Below are 12,217 nucleotides of genomic sequence, written 5' to 3' on the forward strand. Positions count from 1 at the left end.
CGTTTGCAGAATCATTCTGACGTAATAAGCGTGTACGTCGCGTGTCGCAATATAAAAAGCAATTAAAATTGTCCGTCCGGTCGGATCGCAGAAGGAAAAACGTCACATAAGAATACAGAAGCGAACGATTCTAATTGCTCAGAATTCGAATGCGGTTCGAACTGAGTACGGAATTCGGTTATGTGAACAATTCATGATTCAATTTCTTTTTGAAAAGAAAAGAATATCTTTTTTTGAACTTATAACTGTCAGTACATTAAATTTATTCATATAATCAAACCGACACAGATGTTGACATTCTAAGCGTGGCTCCGAAATCTCTGTACAAAACATATCGTCATCTCTGTCATTCACTTTGACAAAACAGAGATAACAATATGTTTTAATCGGAGATTTTATCTCAGAAACTCACAGTGAAAAGACTTAAGTATAATATTAAATAGGAAAAACTACACTGACTCTTAAACAAAAAGTTTATTCGTAGAAAAAAAGATTTATTATCCTTCTAGAACTACTTACAACAATAAATTCTTAATGTCTTCTCTTTTTAGAACAGACCATAAATAAGGTACTGCATAACAGATGGCGCTGTATCTCTAAACGGTACAAAGAAGTGAAACAACGTTCAAATAAGTTTAAATATATTAAAAGTTACTACAGTAAAATTAATTCCAATTATCAAAATAAAAAAAAAGTCCTAAATAAATATAAAAGAATCACCAATCATACTGATTGTATTCAAATATTGTCTAAATAAAGAGGCCCGAGTCAAGTTGAGTACTCGGCACCTGTTTAAAATTCAATATTCGTTGTACGCAAAATGGAAATTCCCCAAAACGAATTCGTTGAAAGACTTAAACTCTAGTAAAACGTGCTTTATACAACTTTTCAGGAATTATATTTTTTTCTTCTATAAATGCAGCCTATACAGCGACAGGGACAGCGCCAACAGCTACCTATTATACAACTCGTTGCTGATAGAGTAGGATTGGACTGTCCAGTGCCAGTCCATGTGGACACGTCTGCATGTGATCTAAAGAGTTTTGTTTTATTTTGTGTTTTTATTTTTGTGTCTGAATTTTAAATTTGTATTTTTTCTTTGTGTCTGAATAAAAAGATTTATTATTATTACTATACTCGTATTAACGATTTTAATTTGTATGGACACCACCATCGCTTGAAACACCATCTTGAATCTGCATTTCTAATCTTACTACTATTATAAATGGAAAAGTTTGGATGGATGTTTGTTATTAGGTATTTCCGGAACGGCTCAATAGATCTTGTTGAAATTTGGCACAGATTTAGAACATAGTCTGAAGAATATTGTTCTTAATTCCGTAGTAGACGGAGTCGCGGGTGACAGCTAGTATAAGACATAAAACCATGAATTTTGAGCCTAATGTCAAACGATAATTTAAAATCTATTTCTAAACCCTTTGGAGACATATACGTTAACATTATCAAAGTAATTCCTAAGTAAAATAAACTATTTAAAAAGCTGAAAAAATAGATATCAAAGTAAATCCGGGTAACACCGCTATTAAGTAAGAGCCAGTTCAAAGAGGCCGCCTCAATGTAACAGTTAAATTAGACGGCTACTTAATCTTGCGATGCTACCGTCTGTTTCACTGCCGACAATTAAAACTTTACCAGTTACCGCGAAGGCTTTCAAGTTGAATCTTGTAAAACTTCAATAGTTTTCTAGTTGTGTATTGAGACAAGTTGCATCAAGTTGTTGCAATAATAAATTCATAAGTTCATTTTCATACATTTGACTTAAAGAGTTTCAAATAAGTCAATTATAGAGCGGACATGAGGATTATTTTCCTTATAAAGAGTTTAATCAACATCAGTAGTGGTGATGTTTGATGATGTCACTTCAAATACAGAAGTGTCAAGTTAAATGGTAACATTTTGTGGACTAGTTTCTGTACTTTAAATGGAGATATATGTCTCAGAAAGCCATGGTAAATATGTGGAACTATATTTAATAGATGTCTTTAATTAAGTAATAAAGTATTTTTACTTACCGTTCTTACTTCGCTTTCGGCCCCGTTAGCTAAGTATTGGGTTTGTTTCAGATTCGGTGCAAGCAGTTGCCTGAAAAAGAAAATAAATGTCAAATATATATTTTAGATGTAATATTTTTAATTTAACTAAGACTCATTTTATTTATATTACTAATATGAATAAAATGAGTCTTAAATCTATGTATTAGCCTCATTTATTTATTAAAAAAAATAAAGTAAGACTAGTTAATGAAACCGTAAAAATACACGGTATATATTAAAATAAGTAGCTACATTTGATGACAGTCTAACGAATTTGATTAACTTTCCTTAAATTAATTTTCGACAAATAGAATTACGAATGAAATGGCAAGTAAAATACATAGACCGGTAAAAATAGACAGGCCTTTTTATAACTCAATATTATATTCATAAAATGTGCCATACGTTCAGTCCCGCATTGAAACCGTGCCAACGTTCGCGAGCGAACAAATATTCACGGTTGTGTTCATTCCAATTGCGTATAGATTCGAGAGAAAATTGAACCGGAGAATAAATCTTTGACAAACTATAATTGCTAACAAAGTGACTATACTGCACGCGAATTTTGTTAAAATATATCAAAAACTATCTTTATTTTTCTGGTACAGTTTTACTGTTGTTTTACATGAAACAAGAACAATTAAGACATCAATTATAACCAAAAAAAAACAATGATAAATACGTGCATTTTTTTTAGCCGACTTCAAAAAGAAGGAGGTCAAGAAAGAGGTCAAAAGAAGAGAAATTTATTATTTTCGGGGGTGTTTGTTCATGACATGATTTTGTTACTTTATAGTGCATTTTATTTAAGAATGTTACTTTGTTTGCAAATGTTTTTTTATGGAGTCGACTTTCTTTTTTTCTTAAAAATTTTGTTTTCATGTTTGACGCAACATTTCTGGGTTAAAATAAACATACATGTATATGAAAGAGGTTTACAAACTGCTTGTTACATATTCATTAGCGATATATGTCATCTTACATACATCCATACATCTTTACATACATATAATAATACCTAACATGTCCTAATGGTGTTATAATCTGCAACATAATTATTATAAATAATTTAACCGTGCCCAAAACATTGCTACAGGAGATAATCCAATTCTAATTCAGTCTAACCGTGGGTTTAGTCGTGGGTGTCGATATTTTTATACAGATATTTTGGTGTCAAAAACCCACGGTAAGTCGATACTCAGATGGTCACTTTAGTAGAAGAGTTTTCTTACTAATTCTACACTAAGGGCTAAGGGTAATCCTTTAAGCACCCTGAGTAGGTAGCTAATAAAACATTTCAGTCTTTAGACAGCTTAAAAACTTTTCAGATCAAATAATCTGATATCATCTTGTAAAGTTATTTGAATAAACAAATTTAAATGTACACATAATAAGAGGCGATGTAATCCCGCCGACGTTCGCATTATAATTAAGATAATTTCTCTAAAAGCAAACGTACCATCGTTTGCGTAAATTGGAGGTAGGAAGTATTTGGGAGACAACAAGAATCTATGTTAATTCACGCTGAGGTAAGGCACTTAGTATGATAATCAAGTCATCTGAGATACGAATAAAGGGGATATGTTAAGCAGGATGTAATGTGTTAATTTTGTAGATGCGTGTTTGTTATTTCTTTACAAACAACATGACACAACAAACAACTTAACAACGTTATAATCGGACTAAGCTTGTGTTTACTCATGAAGTCAAATAGTTGAATTTTTAATCGACAACAACTTTATAATAAAAAAATCTAGTAGATATAAAAACGCGCATATATAGGTAACCTAGTTGTCGTCCGCGACTCCGTCCGCGCGTATTGAAAAAGAATCTTATTTAGCAGTCTTTGTGATCTTCCAGATTATTCTCTACATCTATGCCAAATTACAGCGAGATCCATGCAACCGTTTTGAAGATATCTTGAAACAACCATCCATTCAAATATTCGCATTTATAATATAAGTAAAATAAGATAACGCTCATGATATACTTCATTACGTATCTTTTATTTTGGTTATATTACAATTGCTAAATGATTGATAATTACATTACAGCAACAACTATAATAATGTACGTTACTAATGGTTAGTTAAATTGATTAATTGCAAACGTAATTAGGCGATGACGATGCAGACGTGGCTGCCATATGTACCATGTACTGCGTCTAATCATTTCTCACATTGTAATAAAAACAAAAACAATTGAAAGAACGTTAAAGTGACGTCATCAAATGTTTTCTTCTTTCGCGCCGTTCTATCAATCGTTCTTTGCAGCCAGTGTTTTTATACAACTATCTAAAAGAAAAATATAATTCAAATTATACAGTTTCTTGGGTCGTTTAATTCCAAGAAATGTTTGTATGGATAGATGAATGTTTGTTTGAAGGTGTCTCCAGAAGCGCTGAACGTCTTAAGTGTGGCAAAGTCTGGAAGAACACATAGAATCCGCGGGCGACAGCTAATATGTTTATAAATAGTTATCCTCGCTGAATAGAATCATATCATCTCGCTCTGTCCTCGTGAGAATGATTAGTATATATTTTTGTATAGTCCCGGCAATATCCACGATTAATGTGACGTAATGCGATCGTTTAAAAAATACTGGCACAAAAAATCTTTGATTCGCGATTGAAAAACATCTATTCAATGCAATTTCTTTAAGTAATCACTAGTTTAGAAGTCAAATGAATGTAGGCGATCCAATCAATTGGAGCAAAACCTTATCCGTCCACTGAATGCGATTTATGTAGAAGAACTTTTAAAAGAACTGAGGCTTTCTAGAAATTCTAGAATTTTAAATATTCCGAGTGTGTTTTCTTTTATTATGTATTTTATCGTAAATACTTAAATAAAAAGAAAAGGAACTTGAAAATATTTTACGGTTATTACTTTTTAATACGAAATAAAAAAAACATAATTTAAACCGTGACGTATCGTAACATAAATTAAGTCTCATTAAAACGTACAAAATATTTTTTAATTATTTTTCTAAGACATAAACAACGTGATACGATCTTCCTTACGTTAAGCTTGCGTACTGTGACTTGAAAAGAGTTGATTTATTTAGAAAATACTGTTTCTATTTCTAGTTTAATATATTCGATGTTTTCAGGCGTGATTTTCAGGACACAAGAGATATTGTGATAGATAACGTAAGTTCTAAATATGCGTGACTGAACAGATGTTAATGTTATTGGAAGAAAGTGCTAACACGCGTAAAAAGCAATATGTTGTATGTTAAGGTCTAAAGTAATAAGCAATCTGTATTGTGATTTTTTTATATAAGCAGATTTTTATCAATTTACAAATATCCTTTGTATCTAGGATATGGTTTACAATAGTCAAATATCGGCATTTGAATTATCGACCACGTGATCGGAAGTCCGTACTTTTAACCATTAAGTTATTGGCGCTACATGCATTTAAACACAACTTTATAACAAAAGAGAATTGAATTTTAGAATCATTTGTTTTGAAGTAAGTACTCATGACTAAAGGTAAAGACTTCCGATATGATAGTTTATCCGAAAACTTTATGTTTTCTTTTTTAATTATTATTCGTAAAGTTCGAATCAATTTAAATCCAATATTGTGTTGAATGCTGTAACAACTATGCAATTATTGAATCTCAATATTTGGCATAAATCCAATACAGTATCATTAAGGTTATTCAAACGTTTGCGCTGAGTCAGCCACCGCGGCCGCAACCGGACGCGGTTTAATTATCAGGCCGGTTATGATTGACGCTCATCCGCTTTTAATGTCTTGCCATAGTTTAAACTAAGTCAACTAGATTCTCTAAAATTTCCACTAGTCGCCTTAAAATAAAAAATTTCTGCTTGGCTGTATTCATATGACATCCCTAAGTACAATTTTAAACGAATTACTCTTCATTTCAAATCAATCAAAACGTTTCAACTATAATAGTTGTATTTTACGCCCGATAGATGGCGCTGCACAAATTTGGTATAAATGGGTTAGTCACAAATATTCGTGCTAGACCTTCCCATCACTTAGTTGGAATCTAATCTCTAATTTTAACAATTAGTAATTTGTGTAATATGTAGACATTTAAGCTTTAAAACTTATTTATATTGCATTGGCTATATTTTAATTATAAATGTCGAAGTGTGGAAATTAATATGAATTAAATATACACAGGTTAATTGCTGCCAACAATAATGTGAACTTCAAAATAAGTTCTCATGTCGTCGTTAAATTTATTTGTAATGAAAACTGTACAAAAGGCAACGAGTATGTGCATATCATTTTGTTCTCATTTAATAATATTTGCTCTGTGAATACGAAACTAAACTTAGCTGCGAGTTATACAGAAAATAAGAAGTTGTGAAACGGAACGCGAGTCGAGTTTGAATTTCGTCTGCGATGCGTTCCTTTTGATGCAAGTAAGCACTCGTTAAAACAACAAGGAAATAGATACATTTTATACTCGTATGCTTGCAGAATACTAATGTATTTGTTTTAATTACTAATTTTTAGAAATATTAGTGATACAAAGTGTAAGTTTCTGACTCCAAAATTTCTGTATCATATCCACATTCCTGTCATTATACAATAAGTTTTAAATGACATTTTGAACTCAGAAACCCACGGTTAATGAGGGGGGAGGTTAAGGTAATCATGTATGTAGTTAATTAGATTGTAGTAGTGTTATTAAATGGATTTAAAAATTCTCAAAAGCGAGAGAATTGCGCGGGATGTGATTCCCGAGTTTTCCGTCGCTTTTCTTAAAACTAAAAAGGCAAAGGTTCACTGGCCAGTATGCCACGTTTTTGGCAGAATGTTTCATTCTGTACTCAAAAAAAAAACAAACAGACGAATGAGGACCTGCTCCGTTTTGGCAGTCGGTTAAAAAGAGCAGAGAAGTAATGAAAACATGATATTAAAAACTACAATTTAAAAGAAAAATAATATGAGCTAATCGTATACATGTTTAACATCCGTAAAAGCAAATACTATACCAATAGTATTGGAAGATGTATATGCGTTTGAATATAAACAGTGTCAGTTATTTAAGCCACCATTACAAGCATCTCACCTCTTGTGCCTCATTCCATAGTGCACGGTGCATTAGGAAGACAATGCGGGGAGAGGCATATCCGGGATGACTGTGTTGAGCGGGGTACATGCGCGGGAGGCTGGGGGGGGGGCTGTCTAGAGACACGTGTAACCTATCGCGCGGTGTTATTCGCGCCCAACAATATAATATTCATTATAACTCGCGGGTTGAATGCGATGTTAGGGTGACCATGCGATTTATGGATTGTATAATATGGAAAACATTAGGAGAGATTTAAAGGTTATCAAGATTAGACAACATGCATGAAAAGGAATGCCGGACAATACTACGTCTTAAGTTAATGTAATTTGCAAGTACATTATGTATTATATACTTAGGTAAATAACATAATTGGCCATGAAGGTTATTCGTGACAACTTTTATATTTAATAAATATTTTTTTATCCTTTCGTATCTTAGTTTATTTTAAACTTTGCTGCATCACTTGAATAACATTCTTTAAAGTATAAAACGAAAGCTATTCTCTATCGAGACATCTAGGACTTAGCCCATGTTTGTCGTACACTAGAAATGTACCGAGTTATTCGTTCGTGTTAGTTTTGTTTGGATTTCTTGTTCCCGCCTTTTTTAGTTGCGCATTTTGCAGCTACAAATTGTTCAGAGATCTTGCGCATATTTTCTTGTAATACCTATGTACAAAAAACGTTATTATTTTGTTATATTCAAAGAACTTCGATGATTTTTTTTAATATAGACTTTTTAAATAATTGTTTTTGTTTGTATGTTAGATAGGATTTGAACGTACCTCAATATTGGCTACTAAATTGCTGATATTAAAATTATTATTTTGTTTTTGGTCCCGTTTTTTTTCTTGATATTTCTTTAAAAAGATAAATCTAGCTATAACATGTAATAAACAAAGCAATAAGTGAAATCCATACAGGTGGAGTGAACGGAATCACGGCCGCGGTGATAAATGTTGCGGCTCACATCTCTAAGTGGTTCTGTCAGCCCTGATTTACTGCCGGCTCACTGCGCAATATTTCCCTCAACATCACTCCAACAACACCAACCCTTCCCCCTACTTTCTAATATGGCACTGACCTGTACGAGAAGTCTTACGACCACACAAGGAAAGACAATTTTTTGTAGGTTTAGTATGACTACACTAAAGGTAAGTTTCCGAGATCAAAATCCCCGTTAAAACCGTTGTCTGTTTTATCAAAGATAATGGCAGAGATGGTTATACAGAGATTTTGGTCTCAGAAAACTACGGTAAATGAGTTTTAAGCAACTAATAAAGGATTATGAGACCAGCTTTCATATCGTAACACTAGATTTAAGTCGAAATATTGATTATACGGTAAGTTATTAAAAAAAACACTTTTATACAAGGAAATTATTTGGTAACCAATATTTTGTTTGATTTAATCATAAATCAAAAGAAGTACCATTTTCCGAGCGCGCGTTTTACTCCGACTTTAATGGCTTAATTATCGATAATCTCATTGTCAACTGTAAAAATTTCGCAACTGTTTTTGAAATATCCAGTTTAAAGTTGTATTAATTTTGTCAGCGATGAGCGGCGAGTGCCGTTGACAAATGGATTACAGTGTATCGCCACACTCATGGGATTTCGCGGTCAACGTACTAATCTATGTATTTAATTTAACTTATCAACATTTCTGTAGTTTAAATATCAAACATTTTACAGTTAAAATGTAGGAAATTTCACAACAATGATACAAAAGTTTAGGTTTATTTCACAGCAGAGAGTTAAATAAACTAATTCCACGTTAACCGTCCCGAGAATCCGTCCACGCGGGATTAAATAAAAACTTAATTAACAGCATATGTGTTCTTCAGACTATGTTCCCTATCTGTTTAGTTCGTAATAATGATTTTGACTGAATTCCACAATTGTTTCCGCAAACCACCAATAGATGGCGCTGCTCGGAAATTAACGCGCGCTATAGAAATATTAATGCATAATTACTTACCTGTTATGATTTTTTTGTCGTTGTAGTTGGCCTGTCAAAGTGTTAAATAAAGTGATTTGTGCTAGTGTGAGTGTTTTCGTGAATCCCTAAGTAGTTTATTGTACATGGTGCCGAAACCCCGGATGGACTTTGGACTCTGCATTGTAAAACACTTGTAAATTTTCAAGATTTTATTCTACGGACTTAAAAAAATTAGCAGTGGTTTTGGACTTAGAAAAATTTTGGGTCATCTTCAACTTGTAATTTTTTGAGATTTTATTCTACGGGCTTAGAAAAATCAGCAGCGGTTTGGACTTAGAATTTTTTTGGATAATCTTCAACTTGTAATTTTTTGCGATTTTATTCTATGGACTTAGAATATTTTTTAACAATCTTCAATTTTTGAAAAATGGCTGAGAAATTACTTAAGAATCAAACTGATCTACTGGGAAGGTTAGAGAAAGCTCAAACAAATTATAAAAAGACTCCAAAAATTAGAATAACTAAAGGTTATGTGGACACAAGGATCGATACGTTAGAAAAGTTGCGTGCAGAATTCAACAGTAATCACAGAGAACTTGTTCAGATAATCAGACCTGAACAAGAGCAAGTTTTACCTTACTTTACTAATGATAAATATGATGAGTTTGAAGAGATGTACATCGCCCACATGTCGGATCTCAAAGAGGTACAGAGCAAGTTCACTGAAAAGCACAAACCTGAATCGAATACCCCGCCGTGTAATGAAGTTAAGCTTCCAAGAATACAACTACCAACGTTCAGTGGTAAATACGAGGAGTGGCAGACATTCTACGATATGTTCCTGTTGCTAATACATAACAATGAGAAACTATCAGCTGTTCAAAAGTTGCACTACCTGAAAAGCAGTGTACAAGGAGAACCAGAGAGCATGCTGCGTAATTTCGCTACCACAGACCAAAATTATGATGAGGCTTGGAAACAACTGACTAAACGTTACAACAACAAACGGTATAATTCAAACGCAATTCTTAAGATACTTTTCTCACAAAAACAAATCAATACAGATTCCTCGCATGGTATCAAACAATTACTAGATACAACGTCTTCTTGTTTGAAAGCTTTGAACAATATCGGAATAAGAACTGAAACATGGGATGTTATAATAGTTCATCTTGTGGTTTCCAAACTGGATGTGGAATCTCATAAACAATGGGAACAGCAGATAAGCCTTATGGCGGAAGATATGCCTTCGTGGTCGCAACTGGTTGAATTTCTAGAAGCTAGATTCCGAAGCATGGAGATGATAGACTCTAGTAAGCAAACTAAGTCGTTGACTCAAGTGAAGAAACCAGTAACTAATGCTAGATCATTCCATTCATCGGTGCAGCAACAGGATAACAAGAAGAACGATTTAATATGTGCTCTGTGTGGCGAGTGTCACTACTTGAATTTGTATAAACAGTTTGAGAAGAAATCTGTGCAGGAAAGGAGAGATTTTATACAATCAAAAGGGCTATGCTTTAATTGTTTGCAACCGACGCATGTTGTTATGAAATGCCGATTACCAACGTGTTGCAAGAAATGCGGCAGAAGACATCACACTATGTTGCACTTTGATAAGGAAGAGTTCATGGAACAGACAATTAATAATCAAGGAGAGAAAAATCAAAACAAATTTGACGGAACGAAGCAATCTGGGTCATCCATAGCTAACCCACTAAATATAGTGGCGAATTTCTCAAAGCAAGACATAAGCTATCAAGTGCTGCTGGCGACTGCTATAATTAAGGCTCGTTCAAGAAACGGGAAGACATATCCTATTCGTGCGTTGCTAGATCAAGGTTCTCAAGCTTCTTTTGTTACGGAAGCAACGGCTCAATTACTTGGTCTCAAACGTTTTTCTGTGAATGGCATGGTATCAGGTTTGGGAGGTGGTCAAACGCGTGTAAAATATATGGTAACTTTAGGTCTTAAGTCGCGTCATAACCCCGAAATTACCTATCATGTAAATGCTTATGTTCTAGGTTCACTTACCTCGCTGCTTCCAGGTTGTAAGTTGGAAACACCTGACTGGCTGGAACTCCAGAAATTGAATCTAGCTGATCCAAATTTTGCTTCACCAGGTAAAATTGATGTTTTATTAGGAGCTGAAGTTTACTATGAAGTTTTATTAGACGGCATGATGAAACAACCTCAAGGAAAACTCTTAGCGCAAAATACGGTCTTTGGGTGGATTTTATATGGTAAATTGTCGGATTCATCTTCAGCTAATGACAATGTTACAAGTTTACATTTACGTTTCACTCCGGACGACGAATGTCTCAAACGTTTTTGGGAATTAGAGGCTGAACCTGATCAGATTCAGAAGAGACTGACTAAGGAGGAGCAATTATGTGAAGACATCTATCAAGCTACAACTGTTAGAAATAAAGAAGGAAGGTTCGTTGTCAAACTACCATTTAAGAATGAGGATCCTGCATGTCAATATGGACAGTCGAAGGATATAGCAACGAAAAAACTTATAGCTTTAGAAAGGAGATTAACAAAAGATCCAAAATTATATGAAGAATATCGAAAGGTGTTAGATGAGTATGTGACTCTCAAGCATATGACTCTTGTTGGTGTTGCGGAAATAGATAATCCTAAGGCGGTTTATCTTCCTCACCATGCTGTAGTTAGAGACGACAAGGACACAACGAAGGTTCGCGTGGTCTTTAATGCATCAAGTAAAGGCATCAATGACGTTTCTCTTAATGATGATCTGCTGGTTGGACCTAAGCTTCAACAAGATTTAAGGCATTTATTGATGAGGTTTCGCACACATCGAATTTGTATTGTCGCTGACCTTGTAAAAATGTATAGGCAGGTGCTTGTACATGCCGAAGATGCGGATTTTCAAAGGATTCTTTGGAGACCTAATCCAGACTTGCCTATTCAGCACTACAAATTGCTTACATTAACTTTTGGAACGGCATGCGCTCCGTATCTGGCAGTAAAGACATTACAAAGGCTGGCTGACGAGGAAACTCATAATTTTCCAAAGGCATCTGAAATTACTAAAAGAGACTATTACATTGATGATTTAATGACCGGATGCAATACAGAAGAAGAAGCTAAAAATATTTATGATGAAATGAATAATCTAATGATGTCTGGAGGATT

At 33.8% G+C, this 12,217-nt stretch overlaps 1 protein-coding gene across 3 annotated transcripts in view; it reads right to left on the reverse strand.

Annotated features, from left to right (window-relative positions):
* Nucleotides 1–12,217, reverse strand: part of mmd (disintegrin and metalloproteinase domain-containing protein mind-meld) — a 188,931-nt gene that overhangs the window by 58,506 nt on the left and 118,208 nt on the right. For all 3 annotated transcript variants that reach the window (XM_013326784.1, XM_013326783.1, XM_013326782.1), the window contains exon 6: nucleotides 2,034–2,103. In XM_013326784.1, coding sequence (XP_013182238.1) covers nucleotides 2,034–2,103 — 70 coding nt within the window. The remainder of the gene's footprint in view (nucleotides 1–2,033; nucleotides 2,104–12,217) is intronic.

This window comes from Papilio xuthus, unplaced genomic scaffold (assembly GCF_000836235.2).
Source record: "Papilio xuthus unplaced genomic scaffold, Pxut_1.1 DF828780.1, whole genome shotgun sequence".
NCBI classification, from domain to species: Eukaryota; Metazoa; Arthropoda; class Insecta; order Lepidoptera; family Papilionidae; genus Papilio; species Papilio xuthus.